This window comes from Rhizopus microsporus (genome assembly GCF_002708625.1).
Source record: "Rhizopus microsporus ATCC 52813 unplaced genomic scaffold scaffold_13, whole genome shotgun sequence".
Lineage (NCBI taxonomy): Eukaryota > Fungi > Mucoromycota > Mucoromycetes > Mucorales > Rhizopodaceae > Rhizopus > Rhizopus microsporus.
In genome coordinates this window covers 730,089-757,469 of record NW_019671928.1, presented here as the reverse complement: position 1 = coordinate 757,469, position 27,381 = coordinate 730,089, and the positions used below count along the sequence as shown (strand labels likewise).

The 27,381-nt window shown below is 37.5% G+C and overlaps 12 protein-coding genes across 12 annotated transcripts; 6 read left to right on the top strand and 6 right to left on the bottom strand.

The window, feature by feature from the left end:
* Positions 1–817: 817 nt before the first annotated feature.
* On the bottom strand, positions 818–2,248 carry RHIMIDRAFT_245264 (MFS general substrate transporter; the record flags this gene model as incomplete). Its single annotated transcript, XM_023610171.1, has 1 exon — positions 818–2,248. The coding sequence occupies one exon, from the start codon at positions 2,246–2,248 to the stop codon at positions 818–820; it is 1,431 nt and encodes a 476-aa protein (XP_023464505.1).
* Positions 2,249–2,935: 687 nt separating this feature from the next.
* Positions 2,936–3,788, top strand: RHIMIDRAFT_245263 (uncharacterized protein; the record flags this gene model as incomplete). Its single annotated transcript, XM_023610170.1, has 3 exons — positions 2,936–3,060; positions 3,091–3,485; positions 3,547–3,788. The coding sequence occupies 3 exons, from the start codon at positions 2,936–2,938 to the stop codon at positions 3,786–3,788; spliced, it is 762 nt and encodes a 253-aa protein (XP_023464504.1).
* Positions 3,789–3,853: 65 nt separating this feature from the next.
* On the bottom strand, positions 3,854–5,193 carry RHIMIDRAFT_34677 (alpha/beta-hydrolase). The gene is made up of 5 exons (XM_023615131.1): positions 4,889–5,193; positions 4,560–4,840; positions 4,183–4,507; positions 4,082–4,129; positions 3,854–4,028 (listed from the first exon to the last, which is right to left on the bottom strand). The coding sequence occupies exons 1-5, from the start codon at positions 5,100–5,102 to the stop codon at positions 3,961–3,963; spliced, it is 936 nt and encodes a 311-aa protein (XP_023464503.1). The 5' UTR covers positions 5,103–5,193; the 3' UTR covers positions 3,854–3,960.
* A 193-nt stretch (positions 5,194–5,386) lies between these two features.
* Positions 5,387–6,596, bottom strand: RHIMIDRAFT_205259 (MRG-domain-containing protein; the record flags this gene model as incomplete). The annotated part of the gene is made up of 6 exons (XM_023606816.1): positions 5,387–5,474; positions 5,531–5,615; positions 5,670–5,845; positions 5,899–6,273; positions 6,326–6,408; positions 6,456–6,596. 6 exons carry the CDS (start codon positions 6,594–6,596, stop codon positions 5,387–5,389), a joined length of 948 nt encoding a protein of 315 aa, XP_023464502.1.
* Positions 6,597–7,390: 794 nt separating this feature from the next.
* Positions 7,391–8,163, top strand: RHIMIDRAFT_239609 (snare-like protein; the record flags this gene model as incomplete). Its single annotated transcript, XM_023609206.1, has 2 exons — positions 7,391–7,755; positions 7,803–8,163. The coding sequence occupies 2 exons, from the start codon at positions 7,391–7,393 to the stop codon at positions 8,161–8,163; spliced, it is 726 nt and encodes a 241-aa protein (XP_023464501.1).
* Positions 8,164–8,203: 40 nt separating this feature from the next.
* Positions 8,204–12,259, bottom strand: RHIMIDRAFT_245260 (DNA mismatch repair protein Msh6; the record flags this gene model as incomplete). Its single annotated transcript, XM_023610169.1, has 15 exons — positions 8,204–8,513; positions 8,563–8,924; positions 8,976–9,084; positions 9,139–9,223; positions 9,277–9,487; positions 9,545–9,650; positions 9,704–9,830; positions 9,878–10,430; positions 10,485–11,215; positions 11,270–11,300; positions 11,353–11,547; positions 11,599–11,661; positions 11,715–11,905; positions 11,961–12,039; positions 12,086–12,259. The coding sequence occupies 15 exons, from the start codon at positions 12,257–12,259 to the stop codon at positions 8,204–8,206; spliced, it is 3,327 nt and encodes a 1,108-aa protein (XP_023464500.1).
* Positions 12,260–12,861: 602 nt separating this feature from the next.
* On the top strand, positions 12,862–13,293 carry RHIMIDRAFT_293543 (uncharacterized protein; the record flags this gene model as incomplete). Its single annotated transcript, XM_023613994.1, has 2 exons — positions 12,862–13,108; positions 13,163–13,293. The coding sequence occupies 2 exons, from the start codon at positions 12,862–12,864 to the stop codon at positions 13,276–13,278; spliced, it is 363 nt and encodes a 120-aa protein (XP_023464499.1). The 3' UTR covers positions 13,279–13,293.
* A 659-nt stretch (positions 13,294–13,952) lies between these two features.
* On the top strand, positions 13,953–15,043 carry RHIMIDRAFT_314736 (uncharacterized protein; the record flags this gene model as incomplete). Its single annotated transcript, XM_023614955.1, has 1 exon — positions 13,953–15,043. Exon 1 carries the CDS (start codon positions 14,147–14,149, stop codon positions 15,041–15,043), a length of 897 nt encoding a protein of 298 aa, XP_023464498.1. The 5' UTR covers positions 13,953–14,146.
* RHIMIDRAFT_228817 (putative tubulin beta chain) lies at positions 14,971–16,789 on the bottom strand. The gene is made up of 4 exons (XM_023607630.1): positions 16,657–16,789; positions 16,567–16,583; positions 16,373–16,512; positions 14,971–16,319 (listed from the first exon to the last, which is right to left on the bottom strand). The coding sequence occupies exons 1-4, from the start codon at positions 16,682–16,684 to the stop codon at positions 15,146–15,148; spliced, it is 1,359 nt and encodes a 452-aa protein (XP_023464497.1). The 5' UTR covers positions 16,685–16,789; the 3' UTR covers positions 14,971–15,145.
* Positions 16,790–21,489: 4,700 nt separating this feature from the next.
* Positions 21,490–23,034, bottom strand: RHIMIDRAFT_298885 (uncharacterized protein; the record flags this gene model as incomplete). Its single annotated transcript, XM_023614309.1, has 1 exon — positions 21,490–23,034. The coding sequence occupies one exon, from the start codon at positions 23,032–23,034 to the stop codon at positions 21,523–21,525; it is 1,512 nt and encodes a 503-aa protein (XP_023464496.1). The 3' UTR covers positions 21,490–21,522.
* Positions 23,035–25,204: 2,170 nt separating this feature from the next.
* RHIMIDRAFT_34548 (uncharacterized protein) lies at positions 25,205–25,580 on the top strand. The gene has a single exon (XM_023615130.1). The coding sequence runs from the start codon at positions 25,317–25,319 to the stop codon at positions 25,521–25,523; it is 207 nt and encodes a 68-aa protein (XP_023464495.1). The 5' UTR covers positions 25,205–25,316; the 3' UTR covers positions 25,524–25,580.
* Positions 25,581–26,876: 1,296 nt separating this feature from the next.
* On the top strand, positions 26,877–27,333 carry RHIMIDRAFT_34543 (uncharacterized protein). The gene has a single exon (XM_023615129.1). It carries the CDS (start codon positions 26,910–26,912, stop codon positions 27,141–27,143), a length of 234 nt encoding a protein of 77 aa, XP_023464494.1. The 5' UTR covers positions 26,877–26,909; the 3' UTR covers positions 27,144–27,333.
* The last annotated feature ends 48 nt before the right edge of the window (positions 27,334–27,381 follow it).

Sequence of the window (27,381 nt, the reverse complement as noted above, 5' to 3'; positions counted from 1 at the left end):
AACAATCGTTCTTTTTAAAAGAAGCGTTGTTTATTTTCCTGTTAATGATACTTTCTAAGCTATATTCATCTCCAGGAAAAAAGAAATAGTTTAGTAATATCCAAGCTATCTAACAGTTCTTATGGACAAATGATAAAGTGCTTCAGTTTATTTATAGAAAGAATATATACTACAGCATTTACTAAACTCTATGTATCCCTCTTGAACCTTTGTTATTTGGTGTCTTTCCAAGAAACAACACTCTTTAATACTGTTTTAACTATAAAGCTACACATATTGGTTTTCGTATTAAATAACAAAATACTGAAAAGTGTATCTTTTGATTCGTTTTGCTAAAGCATCGGTATCTGTAACGATTCATATCTTGTTAAAAGCGTATCTGAATTGATATTTTTTACAATCTTTATTCTATAGCAATTATCGAATCACTTAAAAGCTAGTTGAACACATTAGACTTACATCATTGTTTTTATATCCAAAATACTATAATATGTCATAAATGTATGTACATTTTAACTGTTATCAAGGAACAGCATAATGCAAAGAGAGATTGCAAGCTTTGATGAATATTGCCTCTAGATTAATAAAGGGACGTATTAAAGAATCGAAATGAATCACTAGCCTATGCTTCTCTCAAAGTAAATAATAGTGATATATCATAATCTACAAGGCATTTTTCAATAAGCTTACTTGCTAAAGCTATTGTGTATATATGCCACAAGTTGTTTATCTTGATGTAATTATATAAAATATCAATAATCTTCTCAAAGAGCTAAACGTTTTTTTTTTATTATAAATAAGTTATAATTATATACTGTTAGTTGTTCCTTTTTCTCGTTCTTTCTATTATAGCTCGCTGTAAATAGACAATAATTGACATGATGCAAACTAAAGCGTGGCCGATTCCTAAAAGTAAAAAAGGAGCACCCTTCATCCATTTATCAAACAAAACACCGCCTACTTTAGACAGAATGATGATACCAATAGCACCAATAAACGAATAACAGGCAGATACAGCAGCATTATCTTTTCTGTCGACATGTTTGCCAGCAACCATCGCCATTCCAGAGATAATCATACCATATTGGCCACAGGCAATCAAAATAACAAAACCCAAAGACAGTTTCGTTGTAGGATCGATAGAGAACGCAAAAGGAATACATCCACAAGCGCCCACAACGCCAGCAATAAATACGGCCCATTCTTTAGGAAGATATTCTGAAGCAAGTGAAAAAAAAGGTGTGGCTGCAAGAGCAACAAGCTGTGAGTAGCCTGATAATGTAGATGATGAGGCCATGGAATAAAGGCATGTTTTTCCTACGCTACACATGCCCTTTTCGATATAGTATTTTTGTACCCAAAGTGATAAAAAGTTGGAAATAATAATTTCATCAGCGCGGGCAAAGAAACTAGAAGCGTATCCAAGGGCCACACGTGGTTCTTTAGCAGCTAGGATACCACGATATAACTTGGAACCGTAGGCTTTAAAGTGATTGACAGGTGGACGAGTACAAGAGTCCTTAGGCATAGCAAAAAATAAAACAATAGCCAAGACCATGCTGCAACCTCCAATGATAGCGTGTGAGTATATAATGCCAAGGTTACCCCCTGGGTGAGCTATCGATAAATAGGCAGGGACCATAAAAAGACACAAGGCAGCAAATGTAGCACCAAGTCCAGAAGCAATGCCAATACAGCCAGATACAAGGCCACCTTTTCCATAAGCAACTTCCATCATCATGGCTACCATCATGGCAGTAGATCCTGAAGACCCAATCGAGAACAATAGCTTGAGAATAAGTAGACTAGGATAAACGCTTTTTACATGAGGATAACAAACAATGGCAAGGCCCATGAGCAAGATAGAGCAACTCATAACACCTCTGCGTCCAATAGTATCCGAAGCCATGGACCAGAAAATGACGCCAATAACGGCAACTATTTCCGCGTATAAGGAAAGTGATCCAGTGATATCTCCTGTATTGGTATAAACAGCAAGAATACCCATTAAGATTTGAGGTTGAGTTCCAGCAATATAGACGATACAAGATAACGAAAGGAATACCGCAAAGATAAAAGCAAAGAATTGCAAAGGATGAACATGATGTTGAAGAGGAATCCACCAAAGGAATTTACGAGGAGGAGGTTCATCGGTTGGCTGTAGTGAGTTTGTTTGTTCAACTGTCAATATACTATCTTGTGACAGCTCAATCTTTTCTTCAGAATAAATTCTTGAATTGTGATCCATAACAAATGATTGAAGTATTGCTTATGAGACAAAAATCAAAAAAAACTAATAAATACGTACGTCCGTTTGCATGGAAACGTCAGTCGTTACACAGCTGAGAAAAGTTTTGCCATGTAGCAACAGTGCAAGGTTACATGTGATGGTATTTTTATCAGATGTGATTGTATTTCCGATTAGCAATGGAATCTTATCAGATGGTACGCTTGTTTTCAATTTGTGAAATCGGCGGTATAACTTTTTGAAAAAGAGAATTTTCTCCATCTTCTGTTGCTGCTGAATTTTGAATTTTTTATAGCTTAAACGATAGAGACATCAATAAAAAGAAGAATCGATTGATTTAAGCACCGTAGGCGTTCTTGGTAGAGGAGCGTAATGATCTAAACAAGCCAACGAAAAAAGATCTGATAAAGTCTGTCCCACCAAGTAGTTTAAGCGGACAATTGCAAACCTACTTTTCTTTGCGTTCTTTTATACCTTAATAAGCTTTTTTTGTTTTTCGTGTGAGGTATCCCCGCTTTTGCTTTTCAGGCCAGAATTTTTTTACTTTTGTTTTGTGTAACAAGGGACCTTGAGGCATAAACGTTTTTAGTTCAGGCGAGTTTTACCGACGTAACATAGACTTGTTCTATAAAAACTTTTTGTTTTCTCTTTTTTCTTCTTCTTGTTCTTCCAAATTTCTGATTCGTCATGCGTTCTGCTACTTTTGTTGCTCTTACTGCTGCTGCTGCTACCGTTGTTTCAGCTCAAAGCTGTAACCCAACTTACAACACACCTTCTGCTGGTGAATGTTTTGCTAAATGTAACGAGGTAAAGTATATATAAAATCTGTACAATGGAATTAGATTTAATTGTTTTCCCTCCATGAACACAAAGAGTGCTGGTAAAACGTTTTTTAGCGACTGGACTAATGATCCTGCTTCCCCTAATTTCCTCAAGTCGCTTTCTTTAATGTGTAGCAAGGGCACTGCAGAATACATGGCGTTCATGACAAAGGCGGGCATGTGTATGGTGTCCTGCTCAAATCCTGACTTGTTCAATCAAGAGTTCGCTAGTGCATGCGCTTGGTGGGCACAGCACAAGAACGATTCCTGTGGTTCAAGCAATGGCTCCGGCCAAACTACTACCTCGCAAGCTGCTGCTACCACCACTACTACCTCACAGCCTGCTCCTACTACCCAGTCAGCTGCTTCTTCGCAGACTGCTGCTGCCTCAAGCGTTCCTAATCAAAGTACATCGGGTACGTTCCAAGATAAAGTATTAAGAGAAGTAGTATTTTCTAACCTCTTATATGATTCTAGCTCAAGCTGAATCTTCTTCTACACCTGCTCCATCAAGTAGTCCTTCTTCCTCTGGTGTTGCTTCTATTGGACCAAATGCCCAATCAAACGCAACTGCTCCTGCATCTAAAGAACCTGCTGCTTCTTCCCAATCAAGCGCATCAGTAGCTTCTAATCATCCTGCTAGTGCTGCCAGCAACTTGCAGGTTGGCGGCATGGTTACTGCTGCTGCCACTGCCGTTGTTGTTTACTTGCTTGTTTAAGCTGACCTAGTTTGCATCAATTGTTGTGATCCTACAGTTTGTTATTATGATACTTTTACTATAGTAATATAATTTATTCAATTGCGCTTTGCTTTCTTTTATCAATGATATCAGATGCTTAAACTTTAAGTAAATTTCAAAGTAAGGAAAGGAATAATCCACATAAAATATTTTATTCTACGAGATTCTTTCGTATCCATGAAGCAGCTAGCTTTGCCATATAATCAACATGATCAGATTCTATATGTGTGTTGAGTAACAGTTTAAATAAAGATATTTGTAAAATTATATACCTAAGCAGAATGCATGGGGTAAGCTCAATTTACACAAGTGGATATCACCTAGAGTGAACAAGTAATTAACAGGACGTACTATTCTTTTTATATACACGTACCTTTGGGGAAATGCTTGATCATGTAGTCGTAGTGCTCTTTAGGTGCCCACTTGTCATTCTCAGAATAGTAAATAACAAACTTTTCAAGATGCTGTTGATAAAAGTCATGATCCAAGTCCTTGACTGTTTCCATTTCGTAACGGGCCATAGTTATTGTGTTCATCAATACAGATGAGTGCAACAGTTGGTGCGCAGTTACGTTAAGACCATTACCAGATTGTCTGGTGATAGCCTTGACCAAAAATTCACGAACAGGCGGAGCCAGCCAAGAGATGAGTGAACCAGCCGCACCAACGGCTGAAATAGGTGTCCAATTGATAACTTTCTGTATTATTGTCAATTGATCAAGATTCCCATTTTTTCTTGCCTCAACTTACCGAGATAACGACGCCGTTTGGTGTTACTGCAATATTCTGAAGTGCAGGGAAAAGAGCAATGATTCTTGAAATACCGTGGTTAGGTCTCTTCTTTAGCATTTCAGCTGCTATGTACGAACCAATGGAATGGGCAATCAAGATAAACTTAGTTTCTGGGCCATTCTCTTTGATAAGCGTGTCTAAGCAGTCGATTTTGTGTTGTATTTGATCTTCAAAAGAGTACAGGGTCTTATCTCTAGCAGTATCTGCATGATAGTTGACTGAATGTCCTTTATGTGATACTATACAACCGAATAAGCTTTCAAGTAATTCTACATTTCTTAAGTTACCTCCAATGATTTCAAGAAGAGGTGATTGCAAGTTCTGGTAAATGTTGTCGAGAAATGTCGTATAGTACTCTACCAAGCCTGGATTACCTGGAATAAAGAAAAGCACAGTCTTGTTTGTATTATTCTTGGCTGGCCATAGTAAAGTCTCGGTTGGATATCCTTTTACGTCCCAAACGGCTCGAAGTGGATAGCGTACTGTACTTGGAAAAAGCATGATACACAATGATATCACTCAGTTTTCCCCTTTTTTAAAAGCTAAAAAAAAACAAGCCACGACAATAAAGATAATACTATCTCTTACATTCAATGGCCTGTTTTATTATTTTGCAGAGGTTCTAAATTCACTGTAATTCATCCTTAATAACATTTGGCGTACCTTCTTTTGAAAAGATAGGATAATCTACGCTCGGATATAATAACGAAAAGAGTGGCTCTCACTTGTTTGTAAAAACATACACGCAAAATATGATAAAGGCAAGTTCATTTTTAAAGCATGATTTATGTACTTTCAGATAAGGCAACATAACCTGGTACAGCATTTTCGTATTCAGTTTGGAATAACTGTTTTTGTTGTTTTTGCATAAAGCTAATCAAAAAGAAAGATGAGGGCGATGCTAAGAGTAAAGCACATAGTGAACTTACCGCAGTATGTCACTTAGATAATCTGTCAACACTTGAACAGCGTCTGTATCCATAGTCGTATGAGCAATTAAACTAGGCATTTGCACTGTTTGTGTATATCGTAAATAAGCCAGTCTTTATATTTTGTTCATTGTCTTACCAAAGAGGCGCAGTAGGTGTTCTGCTCCATACACATCCACTGGTTCTGTATTCGGATGCTGTCGAAGGATCTCTGCGTATTGATGTCTTTCGAACCGATATAATAACATTGTTCCTAATGCTTTATTAAAATAAATACGAAGACCATGTAATACTTCTTCAAGCAAATCCTCATTCCTGAACATATAATATTGGTTATCATGTATATTCTTATGACGTTTTTTACTTACAATTCACGATTTCCTTTCTTTTCTCTTTTGTATGCTTTATAACGCTCCAGGACACCATTGACAGTTATTTCTCTTGGTAAAGTAACAAGTTGTTGGTTCTTTGTCACGTTCTCCCAATCATCCACCAATTGACCTTTTAATGCATCGGGTATCTCAAGTTTGATCTCTGGCTTTCTTAGATAGTCTTCTTCCTTTTCCAACTTGGCATCTCTTCGTCTTTTACCAAGTCCGCCATCACTAGACTCTGCTTCTTTATATGTATTTTGACTTCTTCCACTTTGCTTCATACGATAAAGATCCCTTAATCGAAGTTGCATTTTTATATTTTCATCACACCATTTCAAAAGACGCGTTTCAGGAACCCATTCATCCCAACTAAGATAGTTATTAGAAGACAAAAAACAATCATGAAAAAAATATCACTCACGTTCGTTTCCATCCTTTATAGTGAACAAAATAATAAGGACCTTGAAGCTCTGGGTCTTCGTTCATCCATTGTCTGTCCATAATCTATCATGAATATATAAGTATTGAAAAATATAAGATTAAAGCTTTACTTTTGCTTCATAGATTAAAGGACCGTGATAACACAAGACTTTCTCATTCACTTCAAATAATAGTTCTTTTGTCTCCTCTGATTGCTCTTGTTGGCTCTCTGTATTTTGTTGGTTTGGTTGCTCTTCAGTTTGGTAATTCATAGGTTGTTCAGCTGAATTTGGTTCAAGCATAATAAAAAGTAAAGAGGAGGGAGAATAATGAAAAAGAAAAAAAGTTGCAGATGTGACTTTTTATAAGGGAGAATAATGAAATTGAGAGAATAAAGTTTTACGCCCTGATCTTTGCTCTTTATTCAAAATATTAAAATATTTACTTCATTTGAAATTAACATAGTTTGAGCAAGCAAGGGGGAGACGATGTCATCATTATCGTTTATAACCATCTCTTTAAGGCACACAAGGGCTAACTATGCAGTCTAGAGAAAGGATTTTCGGAAACCATCCTATTTCTAAAAGGGGGCTTTTACCTTTATCATTACAGCTTTGCTATCCTTTTGCGAAGTTCTTTGTTCTCAAATGTTTCTTTCATGTCAACAAGTCGTTGTGGTTTCTTTATCTGTAAAAGTCAAAAGTCGACCAACGAACTCTTTATTGCAGATAGTATAAACTGTGATTATTTATGTATGCTTTGCTACATAAACAGTGTTAGAATGAATCTTATCAAACACACATCAGACGCTAAATGTTCAAGATGTTTGGATGAAAAATAGAGCAGTCTTTCGGAATTTTTTATAACGACAACCCTCATGACACACATGTACCCCTTGAATGAGAACCCTTGACGCGTGTTCATCAAGTGTTATCTTTTCATACAATGAATTGAAAATCTTTTTGACTCAGGTATATAATTTTTGTATTACTTTATTTCTGGTGTGCGTACAGTGGGTTCACTTCACTTTTTCGCTTTTTTTTGTTTTTGTTGTTGTTACTTATAGATGACAATATACAATTTATACATATTCGATCGCCATTGTCAGTGCATCTATTTTCAGAAATGGTCTCACAAGACAGCACCAGCTGTAACAACATCTTCCTCCATCACAGGAACAAGCACAAATAGTCAGCTAAATAATAGCAGTCGCTTAGGCACACTCACCGCGACTACAAACTCATCTCGTTTCTCGGCTTCAAGTGCTGCATCTTCAGTTGCAGAAAACACAAATTCATCTTCTCTTGTTCGAAGTCAAACAGTACAAAGTGGCCTGGCTGCAGGAAGCGTCATCTCTATTGAGGAAGAAGCAAAGTTAGTATATGGTGTTATTCTCTCTTTACGTAACTTTGTACGTAAACTGAGTGGAAGGTACACACTATAGTATATATTTAAACAGTATATAAATATGTTTGTAGTCAGGACGGCTTTATATCTTACAGGACATCCACCTATCGCTTACACTACTATGAAACACCCACTGGATTGAAATTTGTGATGAACTCAGATCCTAATACAGAGAATCTTCGATTGGTTCTCAAACAGATATACATTCAACTCTATGTCGAGTTTGTGGTGAAAAATGGACTTATGCGTTTCGATGATACCCGCTGGGAAATTAGTCATGGTTACTTGCCGACAAGTGAAAATACAGAACACAGTATACAACAACAACAGCCCGCTTCTTCATCTACAACGCCTCAACCAGGAAATATATCAAATGAACTATTTAGAGTGGCAGTAGATCGCTTTATTCGCACCCTTAAGTCTTTTGAATAAAAAATATTCCCCTTTTATATATACACTACATTCATCTTTGTTAAGCCTTGATGTGCATAAAACTATTCACAATCCTTCTTGTGGCTGCATCTCTAGCATCACGATGTTGATTGTTCATGAGGTATTTCAAGTCACTCATAACTGCTGGTGTCAGTGATTTCGTAAATGTCGTATCCTTCATCCTATGTGACACTTCGACCTGCTGTGCGATCTCGTCTGCTCTATCAACCACACTTGAAGGTATATTGGCCATTCTTGCCACATTCATACCAAATGATTTCTCGCAAATGCCCTTAGTAAGCTTGTACAAAAAAGTAACATTATGCTCATCCTCATCCATCATGTATCCCCTAAGAAAAACTAAGTACATATTATCCTATCGAATCATGGTTCACTTACATGTGCATATTATTGATCTCTGGGTTTCTTTCAAACTCTCTACAAAGAGTCTGGTAGTGTGTGGCAAACATGCCTAGACATCCAATATGAGTGCTCAGGTAGTGCAGGACTGAGTAAGCAATGGCATATCCATCATAAGTAGACGTGCCTCTGCCCAATTCATCCAAGATGACCATCGATCGGGGCGTTGCCTCTCGAAGAATCTTGGATGTCTCAGCCAATTCAACCATAAAGGTGGACTGACCACCCATGATGTTATCATTGGCCCCAATTCTTGTATAGATTCTATCACATGGCGTCAATCGACATGATCTTGCAGGAACATAGCTCCCGAGTTGTGCTAGAATGATAGCAACGCATGTCTAAGGAGAAACATGAGTATAAGCATAGCATGTCTTTATTTTTGCTGTTACCTGTCTTAAAAGAGTTGATTTACCACCCATGTTTGGACCAGTCAATACAATCATGTTTGAGCGTTCTCCACCAAGGGCAACGTCGTTTGGTATAAAGTCTGTGGAAACACTGTGTCATAGGATGAATTGGTATCTGAACTCTTAGCTAATGTACAACTCTTACCCAGGTACGACACATGGATGCCTTAATTCTTCAAATTCAATAACACTCTTTTCTTGATCTAGTAAAGTAGGTCTGCAAACAGGCTCTATAAATGCATAATTTTCAGAAACCCGCATGTAACAATGTATACTCATTTACCTCCCATGTTCATTGATCCCTTTGCTAATCCCATAAGCGCATCAAGCTGAGCAACAGTTGAAACGGCAGATAACCACATTGGATAAAACTCATCAAAATGAGCATAGACTTGCTGAGAGAACTTTTTAACAAATTCATTTTTTGTCTCCAACAATTCTTTGTATCTAGTCACCAAGCGCTTGACGGTACTATCCCAGTACCGATTGAATTTCTAAAAGGGCACAATAAGCACTATTTTCAACAAATACATATATATATATATACTCACAGCAGTATTAGACAGCTTGATCCAGTCACTTGGAACAGACACACCCTTTGGCACTTCAATCTGATATATATCCTTGCCCAGATCTTTATAAGCAAGAGAAGAGCATCTTGTTTGGGAGGATGTTAATATGTTTTTGCGGTGCAAATAAAAGTAACTTACTTGAGCTGTTTCTTGAGTGAAGCAAGATGCGTTTGGAACTCTGTTCCGATTGCATCAATGTCATTATTCAGTTTGTCCCAATCTGCATTCTTTCCACTTTTAGGAATCATTGCTTTCACTTTTTGATCTACAAGGTACAATTAGATCCAAAATAATATACATATCTAAACGTACAGTCCATGTCAACATCAGCTGTTGTAAATAAACCAGATAGTTCTTCCAACGCTGGTCCAATCTGTGGAAAGTCATCCATCAAACGATTCAACAAGCTTGATTTGAGCTGAGACTGGCTTTGCTTCATAGTCTCTATAATCATCTCGGTCGTTCTGAACCCTTCGAGGACAGTCAAGAATTCTTTTACTTTTACACTACCCGAGTGAATACGTGAGATCAGTCGCTCAAGGTCGGGCAGAGAAGCTAGCTGCTTGGCTATGATCTCAGCATCATTTAATTGCATCAGATCCTCAATAGCATCTAAGCGTGCATTGATATCTTGAATGCGTCGTAAAGGATGACAAAGCCATCGTTTGAAGAGTCGCTTGCCAAAAGGTGTAATGCTGTTGGCCAGTAGCTTGAACACGGTGCCATCTGTACTTCCGTCATGTGAGTTTTGAAAGATTTCAAGGTTGGCAAGCGTTTGACCGTCAAGAACGAGCGATGTGCCAAGACGAATAGGGTCGTACATTTGAATATGTTTGGCTGATAGCAAGTCTTTGTCCAATTTAAGCTATATTTTGAATTATTTTAGTGGCATGTATAAAGTGATCAAGGGAAAACTTACTGAACGAAGGTACCAAATCATGGCACCAAAAGCCGACATCAGCAAAGGATCTGTATGAAGCTCCTGCATGGCTTGGTCGAAGCCTGAGAGATTGTCTTTTTCCGTCATCTCGGAGCCAAAGTACTCATTAATCCTGATCTCATCCTCCGTGGTGCGATCATCCCAAAACTCACGTTCAGGAATAAGCATATTCCAAAGCGGATCATTTACCGTTGACTTGATAAGTTGCATTGTGCTCTTGGTGAGTCTGCCCTTTTCGGTGACTAGCTCCCTCGGCTTGATTTGCATTAATAGTGTTTCCAGCTTGGTCCTATTCATATCATCTTCAAAATGAACAAGATTGAATTCTGCCGTTGCTGTGTCTACAAAGCAAATACCGAACCTGGGCTCTGACTGTTCATTCATGCATTGCTCCTTGATCGACATACAGTACGTGCTGAGATCGTTGGTTAATAATCCGGCATCAACCAAGGTACCAGCAGTCAATACAGAGGTAAGTTCTCTTCTTATGACCTTATCCTGCTTTGTCGTTGCATTTTTCTCGCGCATGGATTTACCAATGGCAGTTTCCATCTGATCTACCTTGGCCACTTTATGTCCTTTGGCGATAAATTGAGCGGCCCAATAATCAAAAGACATTTCAGGTACACCAACCATACGCATATTGACTCGATCTGTCATTTTCAAATCAAAGTCCTTGTGTCCAATATCAGCATCTTTCTCATAAAGTTCTACATAGCGTACCATTAAGTAAATAAAGCTCTTACACGCATATATATTCTTACCATAAAATTTGCCTTTTTTGAAAAAAACAACCTTCAATAGCGTTAGTATAAAAAAAAAAAAGGCGTATACGTGATCATTTTACCGTATCCCAATGTTTGCACTTGACTTCCCAGTATTGCTTTTCGAATGGAGTAAATTCACGCCAAGCAGAGGCAGGAATATAAAGTGTTCTAGGGTCATAGTTTGGTGAATCTACAGGGTTTCCATCTGCATCTCGTAAGTTTTGAAGCCACTGGTATCTGGTTTCATTCTTTTCCTTGAATTTCTGAGCCTTTGTCTATTACAAAAATATGAGTATATCAAACCTCTTTCTGTTTATATATCTTACTTGTTTGGCAGTAGCTCCAGGATTAAAAGTAAGTGGAGCAGGAGTAGACGAGACTGAAAATTTCTAAAAACAAATATCAGATAAACCAAAGCATATACACTTTCTTTCTTTTTTACTTGAAACTTTTCTGCTATGGGTGTAACTGGTATTTTATTCTTTGATGTAGCGATATCTCTTTCTATTTCCATCAGTTCTGTATCAGATATATCATCAAATACATCATCATCCTCTTTATTATTGTTTGTTGGTGTATATTCATCTTCACTGTCTTCGTTGCTGATACGACGTACCAATTTACGTTTCTTTCCTATCCAAAATATACATATTAGTCAAAAAAAAGGGAGGACGCTGGACTTATTTACCTGTAGTTGAGGGTTTGATAGGCGCTTCTTCTTCTTCGCTATCAAACTCATTATATGTCACTTGTGCACGTCTTCGTTTCTAATATGTGTGAGTTTATAGTATCAGTAATTGTAATGTCATTTACTTGTGCATTGTTTGGATCTTCTGCAATAGTTGAATCTACTTGCATTGAATCATTCTGTGGTGAAGGTACTGGTTTTGACTGAGGGACTGGCTTTGACTGAGGGGCTGGCTCTGTCTTCTTTGTAAAAAAAGACAGAAGCGAGCTTTGTCCCATTGGCTTTTTTGGATCTGGCATAAAAGCAGTGAAAAAAAAAAACTCTCAAATTTGCTTCAGGTTCTTCTGCGCGTGTGTGCGCGTTACTTAAATTTTAATTTTTTTTTTATAGCGAACTCTTTATGGTGAAAACACAAACGCGATTCAGGCCAAAGAATCTGGTGCACGTATAATTATCCTAAAAAATTTCAAAATCTTTTGATGTATGTGAAGAATTAGCCTTTTTACTTGGTAAACGCTACGCGCACGAGGAAATCCACGAGAAGGCTAACGCTACGGGTGCTTCCTTGAGACACTACTTGCGGCGTCACTATACAATTTTACGCCACCAAAGTGTCTATCTGATCTAAGGTTGCCCCGTGAGATATTCTTTGATATAAAATACGAATTTATCATAGTTATACGTAGTTTATCTTGGTTCTTTGTTGATCAAACTGATAACATTTCTTTTTATCTTCTTGGAAAGAAACACAAACCAAGGTGCTGAAAAGTTTTATTGGGTGGCATCATAGATAGTATCTGGAGGCGGCGCCTGTAGCACTAGTCTAATTTCTAGTGTATTTTCTGGTGCATGTAATGTTTTCCTTTTACAATCTGCCTTTCAAAAATATTTGATTACAATCATGAAATTAATCTTTAAATGGGTAAATGCTAACTGTCTCGATAATATCAGCAACGACAGTAACCAAAACCGTCCTGATGGTATCGTGAAAAATGACAAGAAAGCAGTGGAATGTTTTGAAGTGAAGCCAATTACATATGCTAAAAATCATAGAAAGATTAATATCGATTTGCACCGCTTGTGTATGTTCTCAAAAACAGGTTCAGCAGAATACAAGGCAAGGCATATGCTTCAAGTTATGGCTGTGAGTAAGTTTACGATCATCAAAACCAACGTGCGTCTATTAAACTTCTATTTATTAGGTACTAATATCCAATTTCATTTAAGCCAGGTAAGAAGTGATGTCTTAGTAGTGGTAGAATTGGATAGCACTCGACTTCCTTTATCTCTTAATGAATTGCCGCAAATAATGCCCTAACTTGACTGCCTCTACAATGTAGTGGACACTATTTATCGCTGCTGTTATGAAAACAATACCGCTGACGTGCCCAGTGAATTTAGCTAACTGTTTGGAACCCAAAGTAATTAAGGCCATAACGGAAAAAAAACCATTGACAGGACACGCAGTAATTGTTTTTACCATTCTTACCATTAATTCTCTCCTACGTTTCTTTCATTTGTATGTGAAAACATTACACTTCCAGCTTTGTGATCTTGGTTGTTGGGATCATTCTTTTCTTTATTTGTTCGAATTGTACAACGTAAAAATAAAATGCCTTCACTGTGAAAACAAGTGCCAAAAGGTGGGAAATAAAATACCAGCAAACATGGATGCAACCTAATTGAAATAGTAAGCTGAATACAACAAAGTGCACAAGTAAAGGGGCTTTTGCCTCAACAAGGCCACTAAATATCCCATATCGTTGTAAACGAAGTCAAGAATCAAGTTGGTTTTTATTTCTATTCATTATTTGTAGCCTCGCTATGCAAATAAATAATCTGATTTTCTACGTCATAAAAAGGGGAGGAATCATCTTTTTCGAATGAGAACAAAAGCTGAGATAGCGCATGAAAATCATTCATAGACTGATACGTAGTCAATACGTGTTTTGACAATGGAGTGATATAAAAAGAGAATATGTGTGTGTTATAGGAAAAATGAGAGAGACTTTGATAGACGATAATATCCGCCCTGAAAGTAAAATGGTTAGTAGAGGATAAGGAAACGCAATACGCTTTGTTCTAATGACATTTACTAAAACACTGTACTTGTGAATCGCCCATTCAATTAAAAATTTTGTATTCCTCTTTATTTTATATATTTTTTTTCTCTCTATAAAAGTCAAATGAATAACACAACGACAAGAAAACTAAAGGCAATCACTACTAAAACAACCACAACAGGCGTGAAAAGAAAGAAGAGAGTGTTATCTAGTACAAAAGAGCCTATTACATCTTCACGGCAACTTCGTCAAAAATCCACTCCTGCATTGTCTATCAGTGTTTCTAAACCATCATCAATAAATAATGATGAAAAATCATCCAAAGAATCAATTCAAGATGTAGTAGAAACTCAAGAGAAATCGACTCAAGATGTAGTAGAAACTCAAGAGAGACCAACATCACCGCAACAACAGCAACAACAAGCAAATACAAAATCAACAAAAAGGTCCATTTTAACACTTCAACAAAAGGCAGAAAAGAAGCCAGCCAAGAGAAAGAGAAAGCTAAATAACTCACAGCAGCCAGTGCTGATTGATGAGCCAAGTGATGATGTTCTCGCGCTTTCTAAATACTTGGATACATCCATTATACCAGAACCTGTCATCATAGGAGCACCAACAAAGAAATTAAAGATAAAAGATACACCTAAAGAAGAAGAAAAAGAAGAGCAACCGAAAGAGCAACCAAAGGAGCAACTAGAAGAACAACCAGAAGAACCCAAAATAGATACACTGGATTTAAGTCAACATAGCATATTGCCAAATGATACATATGTGGCTCATCTACCCAAGAAACGGTCATGCTCAATAAGTGATGATAATGCTTCAACAACCACAGCCTCTACAAGCACATTCTATGATGCTCTATCAGAATTTGAAGAGCCAATGCAAGAAGACTCAATAGATATGAAAGAGGATTTAATAGATATGCAATCAACTATTCCCACTAATAATAATAATAATAATAATACATCATCGTTTTGGAGTTCTTTGATAAGGCCATTCTTCCAACAAGAATAAAATAACACACATGCACACACAAAAAAAAACTAAGTTTTATTAAGTGCAAATATGCATAAAAACCATACATTCATATATATATATATATTATTAAAAAGAAATTTATTGTTCGTCTTCTTCAATGACTTCATCTTCTTCGAGATAGTCGTCTTCTTCCAAGAGTTCTTCATCGGCAGTAGCTTCTTGGTATTGTTGATATTCAGAGACCAAGTCGTTCATGTTGGACTCAGCTTCAGTGAATTCCATTTCATCCATGCCTTCACCTGTGTACCAGTGCATGAAGGCCTTTCTTCTGAACATGGCTGTGAACTGTTCGTTCACACGCTTGAATAATTCTTGAATGGCAGTGCTGTTACCAATGAAAGTGCCAGACATCTTGAGACCAACAGGAGGAATGTCACAGAGAGAGGTCTTGACGCTGTTGGGAATCCATTCAACAAAGTAAGAAGAGTTCTTTTGTTGAACAGCCAACATTTGGTTTTCGACTTCCTTAGTAGACAAGCGACCACGGAAGATGGTAGCGACAGTCAAGTAACGACCGTGACGAGGATCAGAGGCAGCCATCATGTTACGAGCATCAAACATTTGAGCGGTCAATTCGGGAACACTCAAGTTACGGTATTGCTGAGAACCAAAAGCGGTCAAGGGAGCAAAACCGACCATGAAGAAGTGAAGACGAGGGAAAGGAACCATGTTGACAAACAACTTACGCAAGTCAGAGTTCAATTGACCAGGGAAACGCAAACTGGTGGAGACACCAGACATGACAGCAGAGACAAGTTGGTTCAACTCGGGGTAACCAGGGTTAGTCAACTTGAGAGTTCTAAAGCAAATGTCGTAAAGAGCTTCGTTATCAATACAGAAAGTGGCATCACAGTTTTCGACGAGTTGGTGAACGGAAAGGACAGCGTTATAAGGTTCAACAACGGTATCAGATACCTTGGGAGAAGGAACTACAGAGTAGGTACAAAGCATACGATCGGGGTATTCTTCACGAATCTTGGAAAGCAAGAGAGAACCAAGACCAGAACCGGTACCACCACCGAGAGAGTGGCAGAGTTGGAAACCTTGAAGACAGTCTGTGTGTTCAGCTTCTTTACGGATGATATCCAAAACGGATTCAACCAACTCAGCACCTTCGGTATAATAACCCTTAGCCCATGAGTTACCGGCACCTGATTGACCAAAGATGAAGTTGTCAGGACGGAAGAGTTTACCATAAGGGCTGCTACGAATAGCATCCATAGTGGCAGGTTCAAGATCGACCAAGACAGCTCTAGACAAGATTATGAGTATATATAAAATACACACAAAAAAAGAGATACATACCTAGGGACGTATTTATTAGCTGAGCCTTCATTATAGTAAACATTGATACGTTCAAGTTGTAAATCGTTATCACCAGCGTATGCACCAGTGGAGTCAATACCATGTTCTTGACTGATGGTTTCCCAGAATTGTTGACCAATCTAAACATAGAAAGTCAACCAGTTGTTTTCATGGCTATGATGACTTATACTTACTTGGTTACCACATTGACCTTTTTATTATGGGTAATTAACAACGAGATGAGCGAGATGAAGAGGGGAATAAAAACAAGAAAAGAGACTTACCAGCTTGAACGTGAATAATTTCTCTCATTGTATTATTATTGGTGGGGTATAAAAATTGCTACTGTAAAGAAAGGATGCTTTTTTGGTATATGAAAAAGATGAAAAAAAAGAGAAAGAAAGCGAGAAAAGAGAGAAAGAAAAAGAGAAGAGTAGAAAAAGGAGTAAAAAAAATAAAAAAGAACGTGTCCTTTTTTTGGTTTGGAGTGGAAGCACACACAACTCATATAATCTGAGTTTGAAAATTATGTCAATTTGACACTGTAGATTTGTTTACAATCTGTGTACAGTTCAACTAGGACTTTATGTTGTGGGAACTAAGAAGTTAGATTTAGCCCTTCTGATCTCCTATCATCCCTTACTTCAAAGGGGGGGGGGAGAGGAACAAGTCCTTTTTTTTTTAATGAATGATAAGCCCATGAGGTTCTATCTTTTAATATACTTTTTTTACATAGATTGCACGAGATGGTTTCTTTTTTTTTTGTAATAAAAATAGTCTACATTTGAAGTACAAAAAAAGAAAGCAACAGATAAAGTCAGACCAAATAAGCGTGGAGGATAAAGTAAGGGTTAAACATCTCCCTTCCCCCTTGAAGTTTATGGGCGGATAAAAGAAATAGTAAAAAGAGGGGAAAGGGGTAGCACAGATGAAGTTTGTTACTATTTTTACACTTTATATATATAAGCTTTCTCTTTTCTCTCTCTCTTCTCTCTTTCTTTCTTTCTTGCAGCTGAATGTAACCTTGTAAACGACATGCTGATAGCCTCCCCCTTTTTATACTTTAATGCTTCATTGGTAGCACTTTGAGGCAATTTGTGCTTTTTTAGCTGTTAGGTTGAACAACAAAATTATCTCAAGGTATAAACGCTTGAGTATTTGATTTCAACCCCCCCCCCTTGTCTGTCATCTTAAAAATGGCGCGATTCTTTTTTTTTTTCTGGAAGCGACGCTTAAATCATGTCAATATTTGATTTATCTGAAAGATATATTCAATGCTGGGGTGTCCAAAGTGATCCTCCTTCTTTTTGAACCTTTTTCAATCTCAGCCAATCACTATAAAAGATCCTGCTGATTTCTTTACTCTTTTGTCCCCGTTATGTTTGTTCTGCCTCAACAGCCTAAAAAACAAGAAAGATATAAAATTATAAAATGTTGTCAGAAGAGTAAGTCTATATCCTTTTGTTCGTAATTCAGAAATGCTAAACATAATAAAGATGTTTATTCTACTGCATGAAGACGGCATTTTGGCGTATAGATGGTCCAAGATAATCTGAAAAATGCTTAAAAGAAGAGCCTGCGATTCTAACAACGGCATTGCCTGACGAATGACGAGATACTGTTTATGGTATATTCTCTTTTGTAAGTTGGTATTTTGACATAGCTTAGCTTACACGAATTGACAATAACTGTTTAGGCTAAAAATCATGCACCATGATCCAGATTATCTGGAGTTAATGAGCCCCAACACGTCCGAGGAGGATTATGTAGTCAAGGTCTGGAGTAGACTAGTTGTCAGAGCGTACAGCTAATTCTGCTACAATAACACCGTATCTAAATGTGCTCCCAGTGCAGTGGCGCGGGAGGATGGTCCCAGAAGCTTTCAGGCTTGTATGGTCTTGCCCTGACAGCAGCATCAACTTTTTAACAAGATTGGATATCACGCCTCGCTCTTTCCGTAGGTCTAGTGCTATAGGCGTGTAGAGGATCCATAGACTTGAGGATATTTTTAAAGATAATCAACTATCAGCCAAGTGGTATTTTGTTTACAAACAAGATTTTTCATGATCAAAATCCATGAAATCTTATTTTATTAATAGAGGTGAAACCATTAGTAAGTACTCCACGGATATGAAGAACATGGAAAATGATGCTCGTGCAAGAAAGAAAGTTGATGACAAAGTGACAAAGAAAAAAATGCTAACCAATATAGAATGCACTTATAGAAGAAGTTAAAACGTTCCCCATGTCAAGAGGATAGTCTGTGTGATGAGGATGGTGACAAAAAAGATGTGACAAGACGGGTCCATGGCTCTTGGTACAGCCCTCCTGCCAGCGACAATTCACGCTTTGATGAGAAGCTTCCTTCGTTTTTTCTCTCCACCCTTCATCTTTATGATAATAAAGTTAAGTAATAATCTTCTCCTTGTTTTTATCCTGCTTTGACATTGGACTAAGCACATTTCATTTTGTTCGGCATAAATTACATATTGTGAGCTAGTACGTTGGACACATAAGTGTATCTCACGAGACGTACAATATGAATTATTTCCTATAGTATGCTCAAAATAAAATCACAGTACAATAGAAATGACATTGGTAAAAAAATACCAGCAACGGCTTTCAGCACATAATACGCGTGTCAAAAGCTATTGTTGAGAGTAAATCTCTTCAGCGTACTTGCAGTTGAAACGCAAGAAATAGCAGAGCTCAGCAGCAACATTGGTTTGCCAGATGTTTTTACCTTGATCTAGTATGGTAGAAGTCAGCACCTTGTATCTGTAGGTGATAAGAATAAAGTTAGCTAAAGTTGTACAAGCTATTTTTCATTTATGATATTTTTTTTATTTTGAGTGCTTCTCGTTATGTTGTCTTGTTTTTCTAAACGCTGTCTCCAGTTTTAAAATTTCACATAATGAATGAAAGGAATGCAAAACTAGATGCTAGTAAAGGAACATCTCGCAAATTATTGACTTCAAACACAGTAGACGGATGGTGAACAGATAACGAACGGACGACTGTCAGATCGGTGTTTAGATTGCTGGATGAACCAGAATTCAAGCTGCTCTGATAAGATACTCAGGATCATTTCAGGACAGATATTTTGGCTTTTCAACACTTTAACCCACAGCCACCGTTTTCATACCTAGATTCTTGCTTTGCTGCGGTTCTATTCGACATTGTTTTTATATAAACCTAAGAAGGTCTCTGTGTCTGAATTTAAAGTAAACATGGGAAGTCGGAATCATTTACTAATTGCTTTTTAACCTATTTGAGTTCTTCCGTATACGTGCATATGAACCTGATACTGTTTGCTACTTTAGCTATTCATTTTATAATCAATAGCTCTGTATAGGCTATCGTGTACATGGTATAATCCGATTTCAGAAGCAGAGTGTTGGAGTACAAACATGTCTTACAGCGCAAATGATTCGAATCCAGAAATGATCATCCATTCATTTTGTCACAAAGTCACCAAGTATTCAAACATATACTTACCCCTATCGTTGTAAATATGCACTATTATTTTGAAGTATAATAGTAAGCTTGCATTTATAAGCAACAGGTTCTTTCAAACATAGTGCTGCGTCTCGGAGAATCAATTAAAAGGGTGTAACATGAACGGCAGTCAGCGCTTGCATATTCCCATCACAATCTAAGAAAGGAGAATTTTTCTCTTATAAAGAATATGACTTGATAAAAAACTGTTCAAGCTAGAGTTGAGCAAAAGGATTCAAAGTAGCTGTGCCGTACTCTTATTCTACCTCTTTTTTCATTTTAAAATCAAGCTTCTCCTGATTCAGACGGTGTAACCAAACAGCTGATACAATCTCACAGCATCCTGTCAAATGTTTGCCCAATAATTCAGGGAGAGCTGTATCAAGGGAGACATGATAGGCAAAAACCTATTTAAGCTATTGGGAATAATGTGATACTCTTCATTTACCAGATTAAGTAGTAGCAAAAAAAAGAGCCATTGCAGGGGGATCAAAGTGCCCATGAAACCAAGATCTCTTGTTGATTCACACGCACACATACAAAAATGGTGTGTAAATGTGTTGTGCGCCATGTAAATTAATGGGCTATACTAACTCAGAGGCGGTTGCAGGTGTATGGGTAAAAGAAGATAAAATTAAAAAGGATAGCATTTCATACAAAACAAGAAAAGAAAAGAAAAAACAAAAGGTTAATATAGATCATCTTTCTAAGTGAGATAACTGAACACTTCTTGTCGAGTCATCTTCAGGACTATTTAAGGAACAAACTCCTGCTGATTGAAAACGTATTGCCAGCGTAGCTACCGTATGGAACTTAAAGAGATAGTAAGAGCTATACCTTCTTCTAGCTGAGGATTCAGGAAGTAAGGCACCTTTGAAAAATCCAGTGAACGAAGGACAAGTTGAATATCAGTGATTTCTAGTGTCGGCTACAGGGATTCTTGAATGGCTCTTTCCAGACAAGGCACTTAAGAGGAGCAGGAACAAAAAAAGTGATCGATAGAGTCTATCGACACATCAGAGAGGGTGAAGTAAGGAGAGATCTCGGGCCTGGAGAGTAAACGATATAAGCAAGCCTTATGAGGAATTTTTCTGTGTATCAATCAACAAATAATGTTGCGTTGAATACAGGTAAGAGATGATGACCAAAAGTTCATCCAGGCGATGCAGAGAATACGAGGTTGGGTAACTCTGGGAGTGTATGCTGCTATGCAATTTTTCGTAAATATCTTTGTATTGACATATTTGAAAGGTTTGTCATAAAGAAAACGGAACTTGAAACAGTCAGCGAAGCTGAAAAACAAGCTAGGGGAAGTGTTAACAGCTGGTAGAAGAACATCATCAACATTGTTAGAAAAACAGTGTTTACCAAAGAAGTAAGAGTCTTACATGTTATCAGAAGCTATCACCCGCAAAAGCTTGCTGACATGGTGATCTATACTGTTTGTGACGCGGCGACGCGCACTACTTAATGAAAGTAACTTCACTATTTTTGAAGATCAGAGATTTAGTAATGCGCAAGGGAGTACGCCAAGAATCTCCCAAGTCTTTTACAAGAAATGATGTGCTTTATTAATAGAAATAAGCTTTTAATAGTTACGGGAAAGGTGGTATGGACGTGGGTGGTGTGGCTTTCATCATTAAAAGCATCATTTACGCAGCATCGGAGCTAGTACTGTTAGGATGAAGTGTTATTTTCTTATCATGGAGAGCGAGCTCTTTAATATCATAACAATAGATATGGTAACGCTCATTAAATTGTGTACGTCTTTCTTGTTCCATAGCTTTTTCATAAGTGAGCACTTTAAACTTCCTGCATTTGTGTATTTTGATGTATACATATTCTTTATGAGTCTTCACGACTACCAACCATATTGTTCCTGAGTAACCTCTAGGTCGTATAGCCAAGTTGAGTCTTTGCAACTTCAGACCTTGCATGTCAATAACTCCCTCATTACCATCGGCCTTAATAGAACCCATACCTAATTTGAGTATTTTTAGTTTAGGGAAAACGCGTCCTAATGTTGGAAAAAAGCTGCTGTCAACGAAAACAACGGAACGCGATAGGGTCTGGAGCGAATTGTGATGCCAGTTTTGAGCAGACCGAAACACAACGCGACGAAAAGCTAACTCCTGAATCTGGATGCACGCTCCGATAGACAGACAATCATCCCTGGACAGATCCATGGTAAACCGTGAGCTCTCTATTTTCAGTTTATGGAGATGACGAGAGATGGCTCCTCCAGACAGAGCATCTTGCTTGATCAAACAAGAAAATGGTGCCCAAGTAAAAAGCATACAGTGTAACTCTTTGTCCACACAAATACGTATACCTGGTTCACGCTCTACTTTAGTGACTTCAATTAAGTTAAACGCTCTTGGCTTTAGTTTGAATGCTTCAATCGCGCACTTAGCAAGCATACGAGTGAACTTTATTTGAGCGTTCTCATCGTCTGGCCTATGACAGTCTGTTAGAGCCAATGTAAAAGAAAGCCGACGCTTATATGGTGTCATAAGAGCATTCACTAGGCGAATGTAGTTTTCTTCAAACGATGGAGAGTCCGTTTGGTTTATATCAAGAGTAACCGATGAAAGGTTTATAAATCGAGTTGAAATATAGTCGGTCATCGATCTTGTCATACTCGAGAACGTGATCTTCGTTTTTAAGGCGGTTAAGGAAGGATAGATACCTTGATTTGTTATCAGACAGGAAGCGTCTTCTGTAATAGCTTGTATACGCACATAGGTTAACTTGGGACATGTATCAAATATGAACATAAATTCCTGCATAGATTTGATGATCCGATATCGAGGAAGTCTAAAGGTTTGGAGTAATGGAAACGACGCCAAGAATTGCAAGTCTTTTACGTCTGATGGAGCATTCATGGAGACTATAGAATCTTTATACTTCAAGTATAATTCAAGATAAGGATTATTGGGATCATTAGCAATGATGTGACGAAGGCTCCATTTGATATCATCATCAATTTCAAGTAAGTACGTTGATATGCAGTTTCGATATAGCCAAGTACTAACATGGATCGATTCAACATTAGGACAATAAGTGACTAGTTGTTCAAATTCTTCAAACGACATACCCCGTCTCACTCTAAGATCCATTTCCTTGATGCACTCTCCAAGTGTTAGTATAGTAGACTTGTCCATCACTCTAAGCTTCAAGAACTTTGTTAGATTGTGTGTAATATCAACGTAACTGAACAGGCGTCTTGTGACTATAGAATGCCAATTTGAGCAAACAAGTCGACATCGAAGTAAATATTTTTTGTCTTAGGAAATGAAAGATGATTTCCAGGATGTGTGAAGGCAAATGCAGAGCGTTGACCATCTCTAAAATGTAGTAAAAAAGTACCCCTTTTTGTGTAAACTGTATTTCTTTTATACACGCAATGAACTGCGTTATATTAAAAAACTAGAACGTTTATAAGCAAAGGATATGTAAATAGGAGTAAATGGATGGATATAATTGTATAAGGAACTTGTAAAAAATACCTCCTTGAAGAAGTGATGAAATAAAAAACTTAATAAATGTTTGCCAAGATAAAACGTTGAATAGAACTGCAAATAAACACTATAGGTCTTTTTTTTTTATAATTGCGGCATGTTGGTCGTGGATAGTCATGTTCATACTTTTCTTTAGTTGAAATGCAATTTTTCTTGCTTTTGTTTCATTGCACAGGGAGAGAAAAAAAAACAAGACACTCTAGATCGTATCATACCAAGAACGTGGATTATGGGGATTAATAGACTATTATTGTTGTTTGCGTTCAAAGTAGCGGGCATTTCAATGAGGTTTGTTGTCGCTGTTGCACCCTCTATCATTTTTTGGTAAAAAGGCAAACGGATAAAAACTAACCAAGGACCTTCCATATGTTCGTCTTTTATCGCCTTTGGTGAAGTTATTAGATGAAGAACGCTGAAAAAGAAATGGTGATTATCCATCTTTCTAGAAAACTTTTGACAAGCATTATTCATATATTCGATAGCTGATATTTAGTAAAAGCCTTTGAAATAGGAACTAGCACAGTGAATGCTCCACAACTGATGTGAATGGCGTTTCATGTATTGGTTCAGTGACCTTGTCATAATAATACAGTTCGGGGCAATTGTAGGAGCATTAATTATTTTCGTTTCCTCTTCAACTAATTTGAACTTGTCAACGGATGATCCCAAAAAAGGTACCATTGAGCCATTCTTATGAAAACACCCATCTACAACCAGCAATTTATAGTATCCGGCAAAATTTGAAATCTCATTATATGCCTTGTCAGTATCAGTTTTTGAGACATCTTTGCTGTGGCTACTTTAACTATTTTTGGCAAGGAATAGATGTAATTATCCTAATGTTTTTGATTGTGAAAAGAGGTATTCAAACCCGCAACTACAATAGTATGAGTGTATTAAAAAGAGTACCTGATCCCGTACAAATTTAATGCCCGAAATATGCAGCATAACATCGTCAAATATGAATAAAAACCAAAACAATCCCCTTTCTCTCTCTCTCTCTCTCTCTTCTCTTTACTTTTAATTTTTTCTTTGCCTTTTACCTTTTCTCTTTCTGAACTTACAAAAGTGCATTGTGGAGTGATGGTCATATTTCATAAGCATGGCCGGATCTTCATTACTCTGTGCTTTTGTTTGATTCAATTTCAGTTCCTTAAGGAACTTTCGCCCCTTCCCTAAAAACTCAACCCTTATTTACTCTGCTTTCTGTTTATTACTTGGTATCAAATAGAAATATTTTATGGGTCGGTAGGATCTTGAGCTTTTTTCGTTCTTCCTTGAGGGAGTACTTTCTATCTGGTTCCAGAAATTTCATCCCCTCTGTTATGGTCTCGTTACCGTTTCAAGGGATATTTCCCCTTTTTTTTCACACTCTCACAATCAACAGCAGCAACAACACCAAAACAGCAAAAAACAACAACAACAACAGCACATCAACAAAACCAGTATTCTCTCTTTTTCTTTCTCTTTTTTGAACCCTTCTAAATCCTTTTCGACTAATCTGGACCCTTTCGATAACCATGAGGCACTAATAGTACGGACTGGCTCTTTGGATTGGTTTACCATACTGCTTCTTAGAAATGGCTTCTCTGGAGACGTTCCTAAGTAAGACCTGTTTTTCGGTGGCTCTAGCAGAAAAAGGACCAACCTAGATCTCTCGTTGGCTATCAAAAGGGCAGGCCGTATTCTGAGGCGTCTCATCCCCTGGCTTGTGATGAGTTATGATCTTAACCTACTATTGATAACTGCTTGGCCGCCAATTTCTGTTCTATGAATATGGTTTGCTATTTTAATAGGGCAGCCCCCTTTTTTTCTTATAATGAATTTAAACGAAAAAAAAAACTGCTCTTAATAGCTCACTCAAGCGTTGCTACTTTATCATCACTTCTTTGGAACAATGGTCGCTCTTTATCTGCTAGTGGTCAATGATTGCTTCAAGTAAGAAAAGGAAAATATCCCAAAGTCAATGGTGTTTTGCTATGGCAAAGGTTACATTCAGAACGACCAATGTTGCTGCTCCTCTTGGCCGTCTTTACAATAAAAAGCTCAATCTTGTAATGTCCTTAGTATACTGTATTCTGCTTAACCTAATAAATATCCCAAAGCACTGTAGTTTCTTCAACCTTTTATAAGTGATATTAAGCGCGGAAGAGATATGTGGTATTTTTCGAATTTTTTGCTTCACTACGCATTCGTTCAGTTTCCGACTTCACTGCTGTGCCTGAACTTACTCATCTTAGGATCTCATTTTGAAATGCAATCTCACCATGTTAACTCTAAAGTTAATTTTATCGTTCTTGATAAGTCAGCACAAGTACATGTGTAAACCTTTGGCACCAGTTTTACTCTTTTATTGTTATTAGCTGTGGTTTGTGTGCTCATTTTGGCGGTACAATTTTCAGATCCAACAATGAACTATACGAACCCAGGTTTTTATGTAACATTTTCCTGCCTCGTTTGATATAGTTTATTACAGCTGTGCCTATGATATTAACCACTTTATGATCATGTGTTTCATCCTGATTTGGGTTAAGAGCATATCAAATCTTGGTGCTAAGCGTACAAGTACCAGTTATTCTAAACGTCCGATTGTGATATTAATATTTCTAGTAAAAAAGCGTTTGACTATCCTCGTGTTGTTGGATAATTATTTTTAGATTATCAGTTTCTTTAAAAGGGACAAATGTCCTTTTTTAAAATGGCCTGTGGCTTTCTTCTTTATTAGAAGTCTTTCTACCAAAGCTGTTTTTCTAAAGCATTCCTTGAGACTAACATCCACTATACCTTCAAAGACGTTCTACCTTTTAAATGCGCCACCAATGTGATACAATTCAAGCCGTGAACCGCGGTAATTCAGCTCTTTATTTTTTTTTACTATTCATAGATTCCCTTTCAGTTATTTTCTTTATTTCTGTACAGTGTATTGCATAAATTAACTTACATCAATTAATCCTTTTGTTTGAATTCCGCATTGGTTGTATTGTTTGACAGAGTGGCGAGTATGCGTGATCGACATATCTTTTTTTATTTATATGCAGTCAAAACCTACGGAATTTGACGTTTTCTCAAAAATAAGTGGCGGAAAGTCAAAAATAAATGGCCAGGCACAGCTCCTCTTTCGTTCCTTATATTTGCCAGAAAATGCACTGCTTGCTTGTCCGTTATCTTATATCCGTAATACCGGAGGAAGCCAGTAGTACGCTCTCTCTCGTACATCGCTTTGGAAAACGATACTGTCTACTACTGAAGAACTCGGTACTCGCTCACTCCAGGCTGCTAAACGGCGGTTTTTGCAACAGAATTTAGAGACCCGCCATCGATGCCGAAACTCCAAATTGCTTTCTAGCTACCATCGATCAACCTCTCTGGATCCTATACTCTGGTAGCCCATGTCCAAGTCAGAACGCAGTCGCTGTATACGCTGGAGATTAGGGTGGCTTCCTGGTGGCAAACCTCGATCATGTTCTAAGCACCCAACGTAACAGCTATCTAAGAATCACGCTATTAATTGCCTTGATATGCATCGACGTCTGTTCATGCCTGAAGCTATACGAGATCCATTGCCATTCCTTCTGAATATGCTTCCTTTACGCCCTTCGGTTCCCCCAAACCTAGCCCTCACCTGGTCTCAACGATGGCCGATTGTATGCTCCCTACTACATGAATTAGATCAGCTACATCATAACAAGTTGATCTCTACTAAGCATCCACATGGTCAAAAACTTCTTGTATGGTTAAAGCAACTCATTTAACTTTTCATCGATAGCCCTACTCATTAATTTTCGTTTTACGTTTTTTACCCTTGTACCCATAAGGGGGTTTTTTCGTTAATATTCACTTTCAAACGGGTTGAACGGGTCCAGACGGACGTTTATCTTTATATTTTATTTTTGCGCTCATTTGGACCATCAATAAAATATCATGTTTAAACGAAAAAATCGTTTATTTTTACCCCTCCTCAATTTCTCTTTTTTTTTTTTTTTTTTTTTT